The 22,515-nt window shown below is 44.0% G+C and overlaps 1 protein-coding gene across 1 annotated transcript in view; it reads right to left on the bottom strand.

Annotated features, from left to right (window-relative positions):
* The window catches only part of cusr (Copper-only SOD repeat protein), a 121,285-nt gene extending 108,536 nt beyond the window's left edge, over nt 1-12,749 (bottom strand). The window contains exons 1-2 of the mRNA XM_059947005.1: nt 12,648-12,749; nt 10,410-12,480 (exon numbers count right to left, since the gene is read on the bottom strand). Of these exons, the coding sequence (XP_059802988.1) occupies nt 10,410-12,480; nt 12,648-12,720 (2,144 nt within the window). The 5' untranslated portion in view covers nt 12,721-12,749. The remainder of the gene's footprint in view (nt 1-10,409; nt 12,481-12,647) is intronic.
* Between the last annotated feature and the right edge of the window lie 9,766 nt (nt 12,750-22,515).

Genomic DNA, 22,515 nt, shown 5'->3' with positions numbered 1-22,515 from the left:
AGACTGACAGGTCATTCTTCAAAAATCAAGTCAAGCTTAATTATCATTCAAACCATACAGATACAGCTGAACGAGACAGCATTCCTCTGGGACCAAGGTTCAAAACATTCAAAATAGCAAGTAACACAATTCAAAATAGTGAGCAAAGAACCATATTCACTCAAAAGAAAATATAGACTGAGTGAATGCCCAGCAACTGAAGGCAGAATCTCCCGGCAGTGTGCAGACGCACACAATCCAGCCTGTCTTTCCACCATTCGTACACTGGGGGCAGCACTGATGGGAGCAGTCAGACCCTAGCTGAGTGCTGACACCACACACTGTAAGGCTTCCATATTTCTCACCTGGTCTGAAGCAAGTCAAGTCACTTTTTATTGTCATTTCAACCATAACTGCTGGTACAGCACACAGTAAAAACAAGACAACATTTTTCAGGACCATGGTGCTACATTAAACAATACAAAACCTAGACTGAACTAGGTAAAAACAATACAGAAAGAACTACACTAGGCTACAGACCTACCCAGGACTGCATATAGTGCAAAAAACAGTGCAGGCATTACAAAAAATAATAAACAGGACAATGGGCACAGTAGAGGGCAGTAAGTTGGAGTCAGTCCAGACTCTGGGTATTGAGGAGTCTGATGGCTTGGGGGAAGAAGCTGTTACATAGTCTGGTTGTGAGAGCCCGAATGCTTTGGTGCCTTTTCCCAGATGACAGGAGGGAGAAGAGTTTGTTTGAGGGGTGCGTGGGGTCCTTCATAATGTTGTTTGCTTTGCGGATGCAGCGTGTAGTGTAACTGTCCGTGATGGCGGGAAGAGAGACCCCAATGATCTTCTCAGCTGACCTCACTATCCGCTGCAGGGTCTTGCCATCTGAGATGGTGCAGTTTCTGAACCAGGCAGTGATGCAGCTGCTCAGGATGCTCTCAATACAACCCCTGTAGAATGTGATGAGGATGTGGGGGGGGGGGGGGTTGAGATGGACTTTCCTCAGCCTTTGCAGAAAGTGGAGACACTGCTGGGCTTTCTTTGCTGCATAGCTGGTGTTGAGGGACCAGGTGAGATTTCCCCGCCAGGTGAACACCAAGAAATTTGGTGCTCTTAATGAGCAGCCGGCAAGCCTGAGGCTTGAGGCCTTGTCCTTGTTGCAACCGAGGCTACACAGCTCCCATGTCATCTGTCCCTCCAACAGACAAGGGTAACAGACCAACAGGAACTTGAGTATCACTGCCTAACAGAGTCTTGCGATCGCAAGTAAAATGTCCAAGATAACCTCCCATGATTATACGGCAACAACTCCGATGCTTCCAAGTCAGGTCAGCTTCCCTGTACCCAAACTGGCTCCTCTATTATCCTGGTTTGGCTTCCCAAACCTGTTCCTCCAACACCCAGCCGGCCCCTTCTCCGATCATCGAGCAGCTCACTGATGGAGTAGCCCTATGTTCGTGGAGTAGAATTGTCTTTGGATTGTAAAAATACTAATTTTACTAAGCCAAAAATGCACCTTTGTTTGGCCCCCCGAGAAGCCGTTGAGTTTGCGTGCGTCACCATCTTACCAGAAGTATTCTTCAAAAGAATACAAATATTCAGCAATAAATATACGCAGGATAATGTAACTCATAACCACAGAAATAAGGTCACTGCTTGCCAATACTGCTAAACATTGTTTACTTTGTAATATTCTTTAAATCACAGATATAAGGTACATAATCAGTTCTTTAAATCATGCTTTTCATAGGGTGTGGAATATCCAAGACAAGAAAAAAAATGAGAATTAAAAAGACAAATAAATCTCTAGTTCAATTTCACTTTCAGTTGAAAAGAATTTTTCCATGCACTAGGCACCTCAATCCAATCACCTATTATTTATACAAACTATTTTATTTCTTATCCAAACCCCTGGTGCCGTTGTGGGTAGACTGCAGAGAGTAAATGCGTGCTTAACCCATAGTGGGAGTGTTGCTTCACCGTAGAATAGCTTTACCTGAGGACACTTAGGGCAAACCTGATCTTCTTGCTGTCACAGTACACACATGAAGCCAGCAGATTGGCACTTAAATGGAGTCACAGACGGACCCTAGCTCTCCCTGACGTATGCTAAGTATACAAAAACTGGACTGTGCTCTGACTGACATACGATGCAACTTCTTCTGCCTGATAACCAACCTCCCAAAGTCTGGCAGAATCCAAGCCTTAAAAATTACTTCAGATAATCAGAAAGCATCTGGAAAAGTATTAGGAGGCAGTGAATACAATCTAACACAACAGCATTAAAAATGCCAAGCAAACCAATTGATCCATCTATATCAAGGTAACCTTTCTAAATAATTTATTACCACCTGGCCTGAGCCTGCCGTATCACATGTACATGTGAGCTTATGTACCTGCCTCTCTTCTCTGGAAACAGGAAACAATGATCTCATGCTGAATGACAAGTGTATTGCTAGAAACCAGCTATGATCCCAACCAATTACATCAAGATAAAAATATAATTCTCCGTAACTTCATAACTTCCGCCACCTCCAACGGGATCCCAATACCGAGCACATCTTTCCCTCCCCCCACTTCTGCTTTCCACAGGGATCTATGCGACTCCCTTGTCCACTCTTCCCCTGCCCCCCCCCCCCATCCCTTCCCAGCGATCTCCCTCCTGGCACTTATCCTTGTAAGCGGAACAAGTGCTATACCTGCCCTTACACTTCCTCCCTCACCACCATTCTGGGCCCCAGACAGTCCTTCCAGGTGAGGCGAAACTTCACCTGTGAGTCAGCTGGTGTGGTATACTGTGTCCAGTGCTCCCGGTGTGGCCTTTTATATATTGGTGAGACCCGACGCAGACTGAGAGACCGTTTCGCTGAACACCTACGCTCGGTCTGCCAGAGAAAGCAGGATCTCCCAGTGGCCACACATTTTAATTCCACGTCCCATTCCCATTCTGATATGTCTATCCATGGCCTCCTCTATTGTCAAAATGAATCCAAACTCAGGTTGGAGGAACACCTTATATACCAGCTGGGTAGCCTCCAACCTGATGGCATTAACATTGACTTCTCTAACTTTCGTTAACGCCCCTCCTCCCCTTCTTACCTCATCCCTGACATATTTAGTTGTTTGCCTGTTCTCCATCTCCCTCTGGTGCTTCCCCCCCCCTCCCCCTTTCTTTCTCCCGAGGCCTCCTGTCCCATGATCCTTTCCCTTCTCCAGCTCTGTATCACTTTCGCCAATCACCTTTCCAGCTCTTAGCTTCATCCCACCCCCTCCAGTCTTCTCCTATCATTTCGCATTTCCCCCTCCCCCCACTACTTTCAAATCTTTTCACTCCTGATGAAGGGTTTCGGCCCAAAACGTCATTATTACCTCTTCCCATAGATGCTGTCTGGCCTGCTGAGTTCTGCCAGCATTTTGTGTTTTTTATTTCAAATCTCTTACTATCTTTCCTTTCAGTTAGCCCTGACGAACGGTCTCGGCCTGAAGCGTCGACAGTGCTTCTCCTTATAGATGCTGCCTGGCCTGTGGTGTTCCACCAGCAGTTTGTTTGTGTTGTTTATAGATGCTGCCTGGCCTGTGTTTATAGATGCTGCCTGGCCTGTGTTTATAGATGCTGCCTGGCCTGTGGTGTTCCACCAGCAGTTTGTTTGTGTTGTTTATAGATGCTGCCTGGCCTGTGGTGTTCCACCAGCAGTTTGTTTGTGTTGTTTATAGGTGCTGCCTGGCCTGTGTTTATAGATGCTGCCTGGCCTGTGGTGTTCCACCAGCAGTTTGTTTGTGTTGTTTTAAGATTAATTTTTTTTTAAAAAAAACATGTAGAGGCCAACATTTCAGAAAAAAACATCAGCACAGAATTCTGCATCCTGCCTTTACCGTGCTGTTGAGATTCTGCCAGTTCGCACTGTAACGTGCACAGAAAGTTACAGTTGTGCCTTGTTCAACAAAACCATATTGCTGTCTGAAACTAGTGTGATGGGGAGACACACAATAGCACAGGGGACTGAACACATGTTTTTTATGAGCAAAATAAAGAGATGCTGAAGAACTCAGTGGGTCAGGCAGCATCTGTAGGGGGAGAATGGACAGTCAATATTTTAGGTTGAGATCCTTTATCATGACTGAAAGAGGAGGAATGGGAGGAAGAGTTGACATATGACAGGTGGATCCAGGTGAGGAGGAATTCATTGGTAGATGGGATTAGGTGAGAGGGGGAAAGGCAGAAATATGAATATGCTTGAAATTAATCCTTGTGAGATTAGTCCATCATTGTACCTTAGTAATAGCCCTAGTCTTAAATTCACCGCTGCCATTTTATACTTCCTAGCCTGCGGTGGTTGTCCATCATGTCTGATGTTGATAGTCTTTCTTGTGCAGTTCATCGATTATGGACCCAAAGGTGGCCATGAAGTCAAGTCTTGAGCAGCAACTTGTTCGCAGTGAGGACAGGGGAACTGTCCCTAGTCAGCTAGAGGAATTACTTCTGTAGCTTCCCATCGTTTTCAGGAAGCCAACAGGTCCACACAACATCTCTCCTCAAAGTTGTCACGGGTGAGTTCAAGGCACATCATGGAGTCTAGTCTTTCACTGCTCCGGTTGCTTTGGAGCAAGTCCGGCATATGCAATGTTAACTTCCATTCAAAAGATGAGCCTCTTGTGAGGCTCACCTCGGTTCCTCTTGCCCAGAGGTAGTTCACCATGCAGGAGCTGATTGAGGATTGTGGAATCCTCCATGCGAATGACACACCCTGTACATCAAAGCTAGGCATTCAGGGTCATGGCCTTGATGCTCATGGGCTGCACTCTGTTGAGGACTTCCAGGTTTGTGATCCTGTCCTGCTAGCAGATGCCTAGGATTATTCCCAGGCTACCAATGAGAAAGTACTCTAGCTACCTGAGGTGTCTTCACAACCATAAAGGAGACTGGTAATGACAATGCAGTACACCTTGAGCTTTGTGGATACCAAATGTTGCACAGGTTCAACTCATTGAGTTTAAGTGGCTTTGAAAATCCTGACAGTGATTCATTGAGCCATCTCTAGAGACAGCACTGCCAAGATACCCGAACTCCTCTAGCATATTCAGTTTTGTTGTCTCAATGGTGATGAAGGAGGGGCTACAGCAGATAAAGGAGAAGAGTGAAAAGGACTTCCGTCTTAAATCAGGTTGATGGCAAGGCCAAAGAGACTAGAGGCTTCTGCAAAGCTTGTTGACAGCAAGTTGGAGATCAGACTCTGCGTGAGTCAGCAGGGTGCAGTCATCAGCATAAAGTACTTCAAATCGAGCTTCCCAATTAATTGTCTTTGACTTGGCATTCAAATGACGCAGCTCAACGAGTGATCCATCAAGCCTGTACTTCAGTTACACTTCCTATTCAAGATCTCAGATGACATGGATTCAGCATTCATGTAAAGAAGCACAGGGCCAACACACACCCTTGTTTCACACTGTTCGAAAAGCCTCTTGGTTTGGCAGGACAAAGCCAGTCATACTGTCATAAAGGAGGCAAAGGAGCGTCCCAGCCTCAACAGGTACACCCGCAGTATTTCTCTGTTCATCATATTGAGTGCCTTGGTCAACTCTATCAAAATGGCATACAAGTTTAAATATTGTTGTATGCACTCATCCTGAATGTGACAAACAACAGAAGTCACGTTGATATTGCTGGGACCACACTGTGTCCCAGGGAGGTTCTTTTCTGATATGCTGCTGATTAGGCAGCTGAGAATTATACTATCATTGTTAGTAACAGATTGATCCACATCCATAGCTGTTGGTGTTCTACAGTAGGGAGGAAGGCCCTTTGGCCTACAGAATCTACAAAGCCAGAAAACACCCACTTACACCAATCCTACAAAACTTCTCCCCATATTCTCAATTCCCCTCCACCTCCTATCATTCCCGTAAACTCTACCAGCAATTTACAGTGGCCAATTAACCTACTAACATGCTGTGAGTGGAAATCAGAGCACCTAAAGGAAACCCACATGGTCACAGGGAGAGGGTGCAAACCCCACACACAAGAGGAGGGTGGAACCCTGGATTCAGGTGCCACGAGGTGATGGCTCAACCAGCTCTGCCCCACTGGATCAAACTTCAAAGCAATCATTTCAGGTCTGCCACGTTCAGAAGAACCAGCTTTGTAAAGGCAGAAAGGATTGATGAAACTAATTCCCATTCCCCTTCCCTGTTAGGGAACAGATTACAAACAGTATTTATTTAGAACATGTTATCTTGATTGGAACTGCACCTTGCATTCTATAATACCTTTAACACAGGGGTCCACAGACACCTCCATTAATGGTAAGGCTCCCTGTCATAAAAAAAGATTGGGATCCCCAGATTTAATACAATGTTCATGAAACAGTTGAAAAAAATATTGTCCTCTAAGGTTAATAACACTCTGGGATGAATTTCATTTTTACTCAGGAGTTAAGAGAGTAGCAATTAGTACAAATGGCAACCAGGCTTCATATAAAATGTTCAGATGTAAATTACAAGCAACCTGCAAACAGACAATACTTATTGGAAAAATTACAGATCATCAGTTCACATCTGGAGATCACTTGACAGATACACTTTGGGAACTGACAACATAATCTCTTCCATTCACAGCTGTTTATTGAGCAATGTAATACTCATCCACACTGCAAGGGCACAGATACCAACCATCAGGCATAGGACTCATCTGGATATTGTGCCACTGCAAGTTACATCAGGAAACAATAAATTAATGTCTATATTAACTGGACCACATTGAAACTCCAAGGATAACATCGTGAAAGGAATTAAGTGGCCATTCCACTCTTAATGCATTGTTAAAGATAAATTTGTTAAGTCAATCAATATTTAGGACTCTTGTCTATCCAAAGAACCACCTGATAATACTGAGTAACACACACAAAATGATGGAGGAACATCAGGTTAGGCAGCATCCATGGAAAGGAATAAACAAGTCAACATTTTGAGCCAACCCCTTCCTTTCCACTCCTGATGAAGGGTCTTGGCCTGAAATGTCAGCTATTTATTGCTTTCCATGCATGCAGCCTGACCTGCTGAGTTCCTCCAGTGACTGTGCGTGTAACTCCAGATTTCCAGCATCTGCAGAGTCTCATGTGGATAAAAATGTTATGTTCTTTTGTTTGTTGCAATTCTTTAAAGACATTCTTCCAAGTGATACTTCCAGAAAGCAACCCTCAAGTACTCGATGGGAGTATTCTCCAGAGGCAACAGGAGTGATGTTGGTGCTTCGTAAATAAAATACATTGACTGTTGATATAGTGAAGGTCATTTTCTGGTTGTATGGAGTGTATATACACGCACAATAAACTGGTTTTGTTTTCATAGACAACCTTGGCTCCACTTTGTCCAAGTTGAAAAATACACTGAACAAATAGTTGGACTTCTGAATATAGTCTGCCAACAGTCTGTTCATGCACCCATCTGCATGGGGTTCTTCATAGGTATTTTCCAATGAGACAGGGAAAGGACGGTAGGGTACAGGAACCATGGAGTACAAAGTCTTTTGAAAATCTAGTCAAGAAGAAAAGCTTACGAAAGGTTCAAAAAAAACCTTATAATCTAGAAAATTATAAGGCTAGCAGGAAGGAGTTTAAGATTGAAATTAGGAGAGACAGAAGGGGCCATGAGAAGGCTTTAGCAAGCAGAATTAAAGAAAACCCAACGCATTCTACAAGTATGTGAAGAGCAAGAGGATAAGACATGAGAGAATAAGCGTGACAGTGGAAAAGTGTCTATGGAACCAGAGGAGGCAGCAGAGGTACTTAATGAATGCTTTGCTTCAGTATTCACTACGGAAATGGATCTTGGCGATAATAAGAGGCATGGATCACATGGATAGTCAGAGGCTTTTTCCCAGGACTGAAATGGCTAGTATGAGAGGGCATAGCTTTAAGGTGCAAGGAAGCAGGTACAGAGGAGATGTCAGGGATAAGTTTGTTTTTTAAAAAAACGCAGAGATTGGTGAGTGCGTGGAAAGAGCTGCTGGCAGTGGTGGTGGAGGCAGAAACAATACGGTCTTTTAAGAGACTCCTGGATGGATACATAGAGCTTAGAAAAATAGAGGGCTATGGGTAAGCCAAGGAAGTTCCAAGGTAAGGACATGTTAAGCACAGCTTTGTGGGCTGAAGGGCCTGTATTATGCTGTAGGTTTTCTATGTTTCTATGTTTTTTCTATGATTGTAGGGATGACTTACTGCAGATTGAAAAGCGAGCATATAGACATTAAGAAAGATGATGTGTTGGTGCTTTTGGAAAGCATCAAGTTGGATAAGTCTCCGAGACCAGACGAGATGTACCCCAGGCTACTGTGGGATGCGAGAGAGGAGATTGCTGAGCCTCTGGGAATTATCATTGCAGCATCGATAGGGATGGGAGAGGTTCCGGAGGATTGGAGGGTTGCAGATGTTGTAACCTTATTCAAGGAAGGGAGTAGAGATAGGCCAGGAAATTATTGACCAGTGAGACTTACAAGCCTGATTGAATTTTTTGAGGATGTGACTAAACGCATTGATGTAAGAAGAGCAGTAGATGTAGTGTATATGGATTTCAGCAAGGCATTTGATAAGGTACTCCATGCAAGGCTAATTGAGAAAGTAAGGAGGCATGGGATCCAAGGGGACATTGCTTTGTAGATCCAGAATTGGCTTGCCCACAGAAGGCAAAGAGTGGTTGTAGACAGGTCATATTCTGCATGGAGATCGGTGACCAGTGGAGTGCCTCAGGGATCTGTTCTGGGACCCTTACTCTTCGTGATTTTTATAAATGACCTGGATGAGGAAGTGGAGGGATGGGTTGGTAAGTTTGCTGATGACACAAAGGTTGGAGGTGTTGTGGATAGTGTGGAAGGCTGTCAGAGGTTACAGTGGGACATTGATAGGATGCAAAACTGGGCTGAGAAGTGACAGATGGAATTCAACCCAGTTAAGTGTGAAATGGTTCATTTCGGTAGGTCAAATATTATAGCAGAATATAGTAGTAATGGTAAGACTCTTGGCAGTGTGGAGAATCAGAGGGATCTTGGGGTCCGAGTCCATAGGACACTCAAAGATGCATTGCAGATTGACTCTGGTTAAGAAGGCATACAGTGCATTGAGTTTAAGAGCCAAGAGGTAATTTAACATCTATATAGGACATTGGTCAGACCCCACTTGGAGTACTGTGCTCAGCTCTGGTTGCCTCACTACAGGAAGACTGTGGAAACCATGGAAAGGATGCAGAGGAGATTTACAAGGATGTTGCCTGGATGGGGGAGCATACCTTATGCAAATAGGTTGAATAACTCAGCCATTTCTCTTTGGAGCAACAGATGAGAGGTGACCTGATAGAGGTGCACAAGATGATGAGAGGCACTGATTGTGTGGATAGTCAGAGGCTTTTTCCCAGGGCTGAAATACTAGCACAAGAGTGTACAGTTTGGAAGTAGATACAGAGGAGATGTCAGGGGTAAGTTTTTTTATGCAAAAGTGGCGAGTGTGTGGAATGAGCTGCTGGCGACAGTGGTGGAGGCGGGAACGATGGGGTCTTTTAAGAGACTCCCAGATAGATACATGGAGCTTAGAAAAATAGAGGGCTATGGGTAACCCCCAGGTAATTTCTAAAGTAAGTACATGTTCGGCACAGAGTAGTGGGCCAAAGAGACTGTATTGTGCTGTAGGTTTTCTATGTTTCTATTTTTCTATGCCCAAGTGCTGGGAGTCTGTTCACATGCCCATGTGTTCAGATGGCAACATAAAGAATTATTGGAAGTAATGAAAGTATGTTGGAAGAAACAAACATACTGTTAAATTCAGTGAGGAATTAAACAAGAATGTTGTCTTGCCAATCTTGTTCAAACATTTGCCAATGCATTATTTTAAGAAATGCCGAACTTCCACATTTTCTTTAATCTTTGGAAATCTATGGAGACTTAGAGCAGGAAATAACTCAAGCTGATCAGCAGTTTCTATTAAGTTATCAGTTCTCAGTCCAGTGGACAGTTGAATCTGTATCAAAGCTAGTCAAAGAAATAGCAATCAGGACTTTCCTACCCCCCCCCCTCAACCCCATTTCATCATTTAATGACTTCCCTTGGAGTATGCAATGTGAATAACCAGCTGAAAATGGGTTTGGATGCCGAGACCTTTAGAAGAATCTTTTAACTGGATACAGATTAAGCACACCCATTCATAAACTCCCAACCTTGATTATATTGTCTCTCAATGTCTAACTTCACACACGAAGACCAGCCACTTGAACAAGGTAATAACTAGAGAGCTCACTATCAGTGAGCATGGAAAGGTACTTTTTCAGAAAAGAAAATGATACTTATTATTTAGAGTCCAAAGAGCACTGTGCTGAATACAGCATTAACCATTCATTCAGATTCAAATATTTTTTTAAAAATGAAGTTTGAGACTTACGGTGACCCATCTTCCTGATAAATAACCAAGGAACGGTTGGAAATGCCATGAGGTCCAAACAAGGGCATGTTCATGTCCATATATTCTTCACTTGTTTGGTTCAAACCACTTAGCTGTCCAAATTTTCCACTGATATCACCAACTTCATATTGATCAACTGTACCATTGCCTGGCTCAGGAGACAAAGATCCGTTCACATTGAATGGGTTATAGCGACCTCCAGTATTTATAAGAGAACAAACATCTACATTGGAAGAGACAGTTTTGATGGGAAGTGTGTGGATATTGTAAGTTTTAGTTTTACTATTCAGATCTGTTAAGTTAACCTCCACAACAGTATTGTCTAAATCTAAAAGCTGTTTAAATGCCACCTTTCCATCAACTTTTCCAATGCCCTTCCATGAGTCAATCTCCACTGACGCTGGATGAAGAAATGTTATATTAGCACAAGCTAGAGGATTGGCTGAAAATTTTTGTCCAAGAATGACGACTGACCGAGCAGCAATGTTCAAAGACCCAGCTAGGGATGAAGTGGTGTCAGTGAAGAAATACTTGTTGCCAACAACTTTCGTTTGGTTGGTGAGCATTATTGTTTGATGTTTCTTAGCAAAATCTCCAACTTCACATCGGAAAGGACTGTCTGGACTGCACTCAACAGTATAATTATTTCCAACATCTACTTTGAAGGGATTAAAATGACCTTTGGTGCTTAAGCAAGCATCTGCAGCCAAATCCAGCTCGGAGCTGATAGGATAATTGTTAATGTACCACAAGTGATCATCTGTTGTCGGAGCTGATGAGTTGGTATATGAAAGGTCCATAAAAACAGACAAATCTGAATAGGGATTGCTTTTCAGTTGTCGAAAAATGACTCTTCCTGACACCGGGCTCTTAAATATGGCTACAGCAGTGAGGACTTCACCAGGGTAACCAACTGTGCCACACACCCACCTGGAGGAGTTGGGGTGATGAATAACTATGGAGTGGCCAATAATGCTATTTCTCCCAAATAATGGAAGATTCCAGTCTGTAAAATTGAGTTCCACCATGTCCAATCCTTTCAAAAAGCCATGCCTCCCACTCAAGTCCCCAACTTCGTATTGATCATGGGTTTCATTTGTGCTTTGGGGATAAGAAGGACCGGAAAAATTCTTCCCAAATGGGTTCAAGTGCCCTCCCAGATTTTCACTACTACAAAGCTTATCGGCTGGGGTGCTGCGCTGAGGCACCGGATAACTATGTACATGGTAAGTAGCGGCCATCCACCGCAGATTCATCAGAGACATGGTGTAATATGTGGCATCAAAGGGGGAAGCCTGACGAAAACAAAAACTGCCTTTCACACCTTTCATATTCACGTTAGCGCAAACCTGCTTCTCTTTCATCAACTGCATCTCAGTGCAAGACCAGTACGCCCCATCATACATGTACAATAACGTCTTGGGACCGCCTTTTGACAAAAGGACTCCGTCAACGCGACTCTTGACCTGATTCAAAGGTGTGCCAACTTTGACAGTGCCGACTAATACGCGATCGTTTGATGCTGGCGAGCTGCAGTTTGCTGTCCCGGCCTGGAGGTAGAGTGAGACATTTACAGAAGTCTGACTGTCGTTTATTGCCATGAGGTTAGACAATACTCTCGCCGTCTTCGCTCCAGCGTTTTGACGAATGTACACATCCCCGGCTACGGTAGAAAAGAACTTACCCTGCCAGGTTTTGGTGGGCATATCGCCCCTTACAGTGGCGCACGCTTTGCTTCCATTCAAACAACCATCAACGACCACCGTCAGGTCGGAGAGGTCCGATTTCATCTGGAAAAGCTTGCTCTCATTCAGGGTCACGTTGGGACTGGCCGCAGTAAACTCGTAGATCTTCTCCCCTATGTTTGACTGGTTGCAGGGGTCACTGAAATGACCATACATGACCGGGAATTCGTGTAAAGAGATTCTAACCTCGGCGCAATCCAACAACAATTTTAACGTTATCTTCTGAGAAGTGGTGTTGAACTCGACTGTTCCCTGAATGTTGTCCATGGCTACTTCAGCTATGTACAGTTCGGACGACACCGATGCTGTTAACAAAAGCAAACGCTGTATTAATTTCCAAATTTCAAAGCGTATTTGACCTTTCGTGCTGTATAAACAAACGTCTGAAAACACTAATGCCCCTGCTTTGCAAGACTGCAGATTGCTGGCAAATCAAACTGAACCAATTGTGTAAAAATTTGGTATTTCTTACCGAACATTGCAACTAGCACAACGATCCGCAATGAAGCCATAACGCCGGTGTTCCGACCAGCCGTACAACGCATACAGACTCTCGGTGACCCAGACAAGACGTTCAGCTTTCAACCCGTTTGGTTTATAACTCAGCTCACTGGAGTAACTGCCAGGCGATTGGGCAACTGGCGTGTGGTTCAGCCCATTTAGTGACCGAGGCTGTCTGATGAGATTTTAACGCCTCTTTTTATTTTTGTTTCGCTAATTGAATGTGGTCTGTTTTTAATTGAAAACACACCTCTATATAAATTAATCGAATGCAGCTTTTTAGAAATTGCCTGCAGATCTGTTGTCTCCGAACCGTTAGTTTTCTTTCTGTTGTAACATTGATCCCTGTTACTGTTACGCTGATCCCTGTTACACTGATCCCTGTTACTGTTACGCTGATCCCTGTTACACTGATCCCTGTTACTGTTACACTGATCCCTGTTACACTGATCCCTGTTACTGTTACGCTGATCCCTGTTACTGTTACACTGATCCCTGTTACACTGATCCCTGTTACACTGATCCCTGTTACTGTTACGCTGATCCCTGTTACACTGATCCCTGTTACTGTTACACTGATCCCTGTTACTGTTACGCTGATCCCTGTTACTGTTACACTGATCCCTGTTACACTGATCCCTGTTACACTGATCCCTGTTACACTGATCCCTGTTAAAAGACGATTTAGATGAGGGCATTGAAAACTATATCAGCAAGTTTGCTGACGATACTAAACTGGGTGCACGTTAGGAGAATACAGGGAGACTTGGATAGGCTAGGTGAGTGGGCAGATACTTGGCAGATGTCACTCAATGTGAATAAATGTGAAGTTATCCACTTTGGAAGCAGGAACAAGAGGGCAGAGTATTGTCTGAACGGTGTAGAGTTAGGTAAGGGAGAAATGCAAAGAGACCTAGGAGTCCTAGTTTATCAGTCAATGAAGGTGAATGAGCAAGTGCAACAGGCAGTGAAGAGGGCAAATGGAATGTTGGCCTTTGTTACAAGGGGAATTGAGTACAAGAGCAAGGATGTCCTTTTGCATTTGTACAGGGCCCTGGTGAGACCACACCTGGAATATTGTGTACAGTTTTGGTCTCCAGGTTTAAGGAAGGACATTCTGGCAATTGAGGAAGTGCAGCGTAGATTCACTAGGTTGATTCCTGGGATGGCAGGGCTGTCTTACGCAGAGAGATTGGAGAGATTGGGCTTGTACACACTGGAATTGAGGAGATTGAGAGAGGATCTGATTGAAACGTTTAAGATAATTAAAGGATTTGATAGGATTGAGGCAGGAAATATGTTCCAGATGTTGGGAGAGTCCAGTACCAGAGGGCATGGATTGAGAATAAGAGGTCAGTTATTTAAAACAGAGTTGAGGAAAAACTTCTTCTCCCAGAGAGTTGTGGAGGTGTGGAATGCACTGCCTCGGAAGACGGTGGAGGCCAATTCTCTGGATGCTTTCAAGAAGGAGCTAGATAGATATCTGATGGATAGGGGAATCAAGGGATATGGGGACAAGGCAGGGACTGGGTATTGATAGTGAATGATCAGCCATGATCTCAGAATGGCGGTGCAGACTCGAGGGGCCGAATGGTCTACTTCTGTACCTATTGTCTATTGTCTATTGTTACGCTGATCCCTGTTACTGTTACGCTGATCCCTGTTACAATGATCCCTGTTACTCTTTCAGTACAACTGCTTTCCATGAATTGTGTGATCAAACAGAAAGGAGAGACGGCTGGACGCCAGTATGAAATCTATGTTACGGGGATACATATTTAAAAACGGTCTCGGGGTTACGAGAAATTGTCTTTGTGGAACTTCCGGTTTTGCCTGGCGGTGACACTAACGCCGGAAACAAGCCGTCGCGAATCTAGAGTCCATGTAAGCACTGGACCACAGAATCAAGTTCTATATTCCAGCAAATGTGTTTTGTACTGGGAAATATCTCAGAATGTAAAAGAAAAGTTTATTTATAATATGTACACTACACAGTTTCCAGTAGGATATTTACAAAATTCAAATTAAAGCGTAGTCATCGTTGTGTAGCATGTCGTCCTCCGGAAAAAAAATCTACCCACCCGATTTCCCACTCTGACCTTTGACCTCTTGTCACCTGCCTATTATTCCCTCCTCCTCCTCCTCCCCTTCCTAAGGTCCACTCTCCTCTCCTCTCAGGTTCTTTCTTCTCCAACCCTTGACCTTTCCCACCAATGACCTTCCAGCTAGCCTCTTTCCCCTCCTCCCACCTTTTTATTCTGGCGTTTGCTCAGTCCCGACTAAGGTCTTGGCAAGAAACGTTTGCTCGTTTCCACAGATGCCTGATCGGCAGAGTTCCTCCAGCATGTTATGTGTGTTGCTTCGGATTTCCGATATCTGCAGACTTTCTTGAGTTTTAGTCCGTGAGCCAGGACCCCAAGTCCTGGTTCATATTTATATCTTGTATATCACCATTTATACATACATTTATATCACCTTTGCAGCAGGTGTTTTTTTCACCAGCAATGTTAACGTGACTTTTTTCTGTTTCAGGTACTGTGGTGGTGGGATGGTCCAGCATAATGGAAGTGAGAGAAGAGTAGAGTAGATCTAGATCTGGAGTAGCTGAATCACTTTGCTTCAGAATGGAGAGCCATAAGCAAAAAGAATCTATTAAGAAGCAGTGTACCATGCACTGGAAAACATCAAAAGAAGATGATGACCATTTAGTTAGTCCTCAAGACTATGAATCCTGGAAAAGATTACTTGCCAAGTAACAGCCGAAGTGAGAAACTATTCCCCTATTTTAGACGTTGCTGAAGAACTTGGAGAAAAAGAAGCCCCAAGAATTTGATAAGGTCCCACATAGCAGATTGGTGGGTAAAATCAAAGCTCATGGCATTGAGGGGAAGACATTGACATGCATAGAAAACTGGTTGGCAGATAGAAAGCAAAGGGTAGCGGTGAATGGGTGTTTCTCGGAATGGCAGGTGGTGACTAGTGGGGTGCCACAGGGCTCGGTATTGGGACCACAGCTGTTTACGATTTACGTCAACGATTTAGATGAAAGCATTGAGAATAACATCAGCAAGTTTGCTGATGATACTAAGCTGGGTAGCAGTGTGACGTGATGAGGATGTTAGGAGAATTCAGGGTGACTTGGATAGGCTGAGTGAGTGGGCAGATACTTGGCAGATGACGTTTAATGTGAATAAGTGTGAGGTTATCCACTTTGGGAGTAAGAACAGGAAGGCAGATTATTATCTGAACGGTGTAAAATTTGGTAAGGGAGAAATACAAAGAGATCTAGGAGCCCTTGTTCATCAGTCACTGAAGGTGAATAAGCAAGTGGAGCAGACAGTGAAGAAGACTAATGGAATGTAGAGGAAGTGCAGCCTAGATTCACAAGGTTAATTCCTGGGATGTCTGGACTGTCTTACGCAGAGAGGTTAGAGAGACAGGGCTTGTACATGCTGGAATTAAGGAGATTGAGAGGGGATCTGTTTACAACATATAAGATTATTAAAGGATTGGACAAGATTGAGGCAGGAAATATGTTCCAGATAATGGGAGAGTCCAGTACCAGAGGGCATGGTTTGAGAATAAGGGGTAGGTCATTTAGGACAGAGTTAAGGAAAAAAACTTCTTCTCCCAGAGAGTTGTGGGGGTCTGGAATGCACTGCCTCAGAAGGCAGTGGAGGCCAATTCTCTGGATGCTTTCAAGAAGGAGCTAGGTAGGTATCTTATGGATAGGGGAATCAAGGGATATGAGGACAAGGCAGGAACCGGGTATTGATAGTAGATGATCAGCCATGATCTCAAAATGGCGGTGCAGGCTCGAAGGGCCAAATGGTCTACTTCTGCACCTGGTGTCTATTGTCTATAATCTACTATCACCAATAATGCCGAAACCCCTTCACCATGAAGAGAGACTTAGAGCCTCTGAAAAGGAAAGCCAAGGAAAGCATTACTGATGAAGCTGGTGAGAATACCTGTACAACAAAAAGGCCAAGGAGGAGATCTTCATCAGAAGCAAGGGTGTATGATCAAATCTGCATTTTTTGTAATAAGGTGAAATTTCTGAAGGGCTCCAAGTCACATGAAAAGCTTATACAAGCTGTACAACTCAGAGCTGACCAAACACTACGAGAATGTGCAACCCAAAAGGAAGATTAAAATATTCTAGCAGTAACAAGCAGGGACATAGTTGCTGCAGAGGCCCACTATCATGTTTCATGCTATAAGGATTATTCCAGAATGAAGTAAAAGGAACCTGAGCACAAAGAGAATGATGATGAAACGGATGGCAATGAAGTGTGTAAAAGGATTGAAGGGGAAGCCTATAAAGACCTTTTCAAGTGGATCAAAACTGATATCATTCCCAACAAGATGATTGTACAAGTCACTTCTTTGGTCATGAAACTTGAATCTTTCATGCTATATGGTAGAGTTATACTCGTGCAAAATTCTACAAGGAAGCACATTTGCAGGAAACTGGAATCTGAGCTGGGCAATTCAGTAAATATATTTCCAGATGACAAAGGTAAATTGTTACTGGTTCCTGAAAGTGTATCATTAAGGGACATTGTCTTGGAAAATCAAACTCTACAGAGGAAACTCAAAGCTTGGAGGGCAAAGGCAACCAATTTCAACAAGATCATAGATCAAACTTCATCATGTATCAGATCAATCATTAGACAGGAGATGGCTGTGACTCCCTGGCCATTCCATCCATCTGATGTGAAAGACAGTGCTCATACCTCCATACTGGATCAACTAGAGCGGCTTCTTGTTGGACTGCTCACTGGAAATCCTGACACCAAGACTCAAACACAGTGTCACTGCTCTGGTTCAGTCAGTTAGTCAGGACACGATATATGCTGTGACATGTGATCAACATAAACCACCGAAGCACCTTCTACTTCCTTATGCAGTAAAAACATTGACGGGTAACACTGAGCTCATCCAAACACTGAACAGGCTTGGGCATGGGGTGTCTTACTCCCAACTTGAAGAGAATAACACTGCTCTGTGTCTCCAAAAGCTAGCAACAGCCTCCAACCAGAGGGTTGTACTTCCAGCCTCATCAAGCCTCATGTCTTCACCAGTCTTGCTTGCAACAATATCAATAGACTTGAGGAAACTCTCACTGGAAAGGGTACATCACATAGAGTCAATGGCATAGTGGTACAGGCCAATGTCTATGGACCACATCTGCCAAGTGCTGAGCTTCCACACATTGAGAAACTGAAACAGAGATCAGTCACCATTGAGGACCAAGAACTGGAAGTATATGTAGCAGGTGCACGTGTGGGCTCACAGCATCTCCCCACCAGGGAACACTGTGTCCAGGAAACCAAGGAAGCTGCTCTTCTTGCCTGCAAGAAGAACCTGGTGTGGACACTTGCAAGGCAAATAGATCCAGAGAATCAGACAATCCCAAGCTGGACTGGTTTTAATATTAGCGCCAGGGACCAAGAACCAATCTCACAAGATATTGTTGGGTATCTGCCAACCATCAATTCACCAGCCACAGAGTTGGCCACTGTTTGAAATCCTGAACCAATCAGAGCTAATCGGGAAGGAACTTCATCTAGAAGCAATTGTGATAGTCATGGATCAAGCACTCTATGCAAAAGCTACTGACATTGACATTGCCTGGAAGCACAAAGAGTGCTTCTCCAACATTCTTCTCAGGATAGGGACATTCCATACCATATGTAATGCCTTAGCCATTCTGGGAAAGCGATTTCGGGATGCTGGTCTAAAGGACGTATGCATAGAGGCTGAAATTGTCACAGAGGGGTCCATCAATGGAGTCCTTGATGGTAAACACTACAATCGTGCTGTAAGTGTCCACAAGCACATCTATGAAGCACTGATGAGACTCACATGGGCAGAGTTCACACCGTGGGATGAGGACAACTTTCCAGAGAGGGGTGGGATGATCAAATAATTCTTAGACCATGTGAACGACATGGCCAGTGACTTGAAACAACAGAAGCTGAACAATTGAACAATCTGCTGCAAAGTCCACTCTTAGCTGAGCTGATAACCCTGTGGACAGACTTTCTGGAGCACCTCCGTCACAACAATGGAGAGCTATCCACAATCTGGATATCATGCATTGACATGGTAGAGAACGTAGTACTTGGGCTTCTGCATGCCTCTCGTGAGGGGGACTGGGCGTTACACCTCCATGCTATAAGAACCATGATCACATGGTGATTTGTCTATGATAAGATGAATTATGCCAGGTACCTGTCTCCTTACTTTTCTCAGATGATGAACCTCTCAGAGAAGAATCCTTCTGTGTATGAGGCCTTCAAGACAGGCCAGTTCACGTACCCTGACGACTGCTGAGAAGGGATATTCACAGCTAGACAAAGAAGGTCTGGCCGTTGTTTTGGGGGTCAAACGCTTTCATCAGTACCTCTATGGACGTGCATTCACAATTTATAAGGACCATAGACCACTGATGAGCCTTTTTAAGGAGACCAGATGCATCCCACCGCTAGCCTCAGCCAGGATGCAGCGTTGGGCTCTCACATTGTCAGCCTACCAGTATACTATCGTGTACAGAGCGGGTGCGCTGAGTTGACTATCTTTACCTGAGACACCTGTTACTACAGATGTGCCTCCAGAGACAGTGTTTTCATTGAATTTCTGAAAGCAATTCGGAAGGCACAGGGTATATACATCCCAAAGAGGAAGAAGTATTCTAAAGGCAAGATGACACAACTGTGGTAACTAGAATCAGAATCAGGTTTATTATCACCGGCATGTGTCATAAAATTTGTTAACTTAGCAGCAGCAGTTCAATACAATGCATGATAATATAGAAAAGAAAATAAGTGAGTCAATTACAGTAAGTATGATGGGTGATCCATAAGTTCATTTTCTCAGACAGTTCTTACTTGTCATTTTCAATTATCTGAAACAGAAATACTACAAAAGTTATTAACTTCAAACTTTCTGCATAATCACTCAAAGAGTTGAACTGCACATGCACATAACAAGATCTGTATAAATCATCTCTTATGTTAGGCCATGAATTTATCAATCAACCCTTGTATATATAATAGATTAAGAATAGTGCAAAACTGAAATAATATATTTCCAAAATAAGATACTGTTCATGGGTTCAGTGTCCATTTAGGAATCGGATGGCAAAGGGGAAGAAGCTGTTTCTGAACCACTGAGTGTGTGTCTTCAGCCTTCTGTACCTCCTTCCCAATGGTAACAGTGAGAAGCAACACGTCCTGGGTGATAGGGATCCTTAATGGATGCCATCTTTCTGAGACACCACTCCTTGAAGATGTCCTGGATTTTACAGACGCTCGTACCCAGGTTGGAGCTGACTATTTTTACAACTTTCTATAGCTTCTTTTGATCCTGTGCAGTAGCCCCCCCCCCCACCCTCCATACCAGACAGTGATGCAACCTGTCAGAATGCTCTCCATGGTACATCTATAGAAGTTTGAGTGTTTTAGGTGATATACCAAATCTCTCCAAAACACCCAGGAACTTGAAATTGCTTATTTTCTCCTCTATGAGGATTGGTTTGTGACCCCTCATCTTACCCATCCTGAAGTCCACAATCAGCTCTTTCGTCTTACTGATTTTGAGTGTGTTATGTATGTGCCACAGCTCTGAGGGGCCGAAGGGTGCGGCGTAGCCCCCTCCTTTGTGAGAATCGCAAGATCACTATTGAGTCCGTTCAGGAGACCCAGGAAATGAGAGAGAGAGATGTGCCGAATACCTCGTTCCACCGCGATGCAAAATAATGCGACATTTACCATTGTCTCCTGGAGACCACGTTTGTGGATTGGGGACTATGTGCAAGCCCTCGGGCAAAGTGGGCTGGTTGAGAGAGAGATTGCATCATCCCAACCTGATTGACATCTGAGACCCCGTGAGGAAGTATAAAAGAGTGTCTGGGGGAACACCCCCTTCAGACGCACCAGAAGAAACGCTAACGATCCCGTAGTAGCGGGAAGCCATTTGAAGGAAGTCACGTGCGTTCGATTCCGTGGCTGGAATCGGTGACTGGAACCACGGAAACCAGCTTTTAGCTAACAACGGGGAAGCCCGCTCCCCTGATTCAACGGATTTGCTTCATAAAAGACCCGGGCAAGTTTCTTTTCTCACAAATCTCTCTCCAACAAGTGAAAACCCAGCGGTCCCCCAAAAGGCTGAAGCCTACAGGACCTGAGTGACTTTTATATTTCCATCGGACAATATATTATCCCCTAGACAAACGATTGAGCTGTTTCTTATTGATGGTTATTATTAGACCCGCGCTTTTAGATTGAGTAGTGACGAGGTATATTAGCTGAATGGTTGTATTAATCTTATTTTTGTGCCCCTTTATAAATAAATCCTTTCAAAAATAGTACCATCAGACTTTAACGGACCTCTCTATCTTTGCTGGTAAGTGATCCAGTTATGGGATTTCGTAACAAGTGCAAGGTTGTTGCTGCCGTACCAGTACACTAACTCGCTCCTGTACACCTTCTCATCTCCATCCGTGATTCTACCAGCAATGGTATTATCGGCAAATTTATAGATGGTATTTCAGCTTTGCTTAACCACAGTTGCATGTATAGAGAGTGTAGAGCAATGAGCAAAGCTCACACCCCTGATATGCACTAGTGTTGATTGTCAGCATATGTTATCACCAATCTGCACAGATTGTGGTCTTCCGGTTAGGAAGCCAAGGATCCAATTGCAGATGGAGTTGAAGAGGCGGTGAGAAAGAGATCAAAGTCAACGTAAAAACCAAAGAGGGCATATACTAGAGCAAAAATTATTTGGAAGCTTGAGGATTGGGAAGCTTTTATAAAACAACGGAAGGCAACTAAAATGTCATTAAGAAGATAAGGATGGTATATGTAAGTAAGCTAGCCAATAATGTTAAAGAGGACACCGGAAGTATCTCAGATACATAAAGTGTAAAAGAGAAGCAAGAGTGGATATCGGACAGCTGGAAAACGATGCTGGAGAGGTAGAAATAAGGGACAAGGAAATGGTGGATGAAATGAATGAATATTTTGCAACAGTCTTCACCATAGAACACACTCGCAATATTGTGGAAGTTCCAGGAACCAGGCGTCATGAAATGTGTGAGGTTACCATTACTAGAGAGAAGGTTCTTGGGATGGTTCTTGGTTGTAGACGGGTCATATTCTGCATGGAGGTTGGTCACCAGTGGAGTGCCTCAGGGATCTGTTCTGAGACCCCTACTCTTTGTAATTTTTATAAATGACCTGAATGAGGAAGTGGAGGGATGGGTTGGTAAGTTTGCTGATGACACAAAGGTTGGAGGTGTTGTGGATAGTGTGGAAGGTGGTCAGAGGTTACAGCAGGATAGGATGCAAAACTAGGCAGAAAAGTGGCAGATGGAGTTCAACCCAACCCAGATAAGTGTGAGGTGTTTCATTCTGGTAGGTCAAATATGATGACAGAATATGGTATTAATGGTAACACTATTGGAAGTGTGGAATATCAGAGGGATCTTGGGGTGTGAGACCATGAGACACTCAAAGCTGCTGCACAGGTTGACTCTGGTTGATGGTTAATGACTCTGGTGATGGGCCTTCATCCATCATGGGATTGAGTTTAGGAGCCAACAGGCAATGTTGCAGCTATATAGGACCCGATCAAACCCCACTTGGAATACTGTGCTCAGTTCTGGTCGCCTCACTATAGGAAGGACGCGGAAACCATAGAAAGGGTGCAGAGGAGATTTACAAGGATGTTGCCTGGATTGGGAGCATGCCTTATCAGAATAGGTTGAGTGAATTCGGCCTTTTCTCCTTGGAGTGATGGAGGATGAGGGGTGACCTGTTAGAGGTGTA

Source organism: Hypanus sabinus, chromosome 22, assembly GCF_030144855.1.
Source record: "Hypanus sabinus isolate sHypSab1 chromosome 22, sHypSab1.hap1, whole genome shotgun sequence".
Lineage (NCBI taxonomy): Eukaryota > Metazoa > Chordata > Chondrichthyes > Myliobatiformes > Dasyatidae > Hypanus > Hypanus sabinus.
Note: the sequence above shows the minus strand (reverse complement) of the source record. Positions and strands in the feature narration are given on the sequence as shown.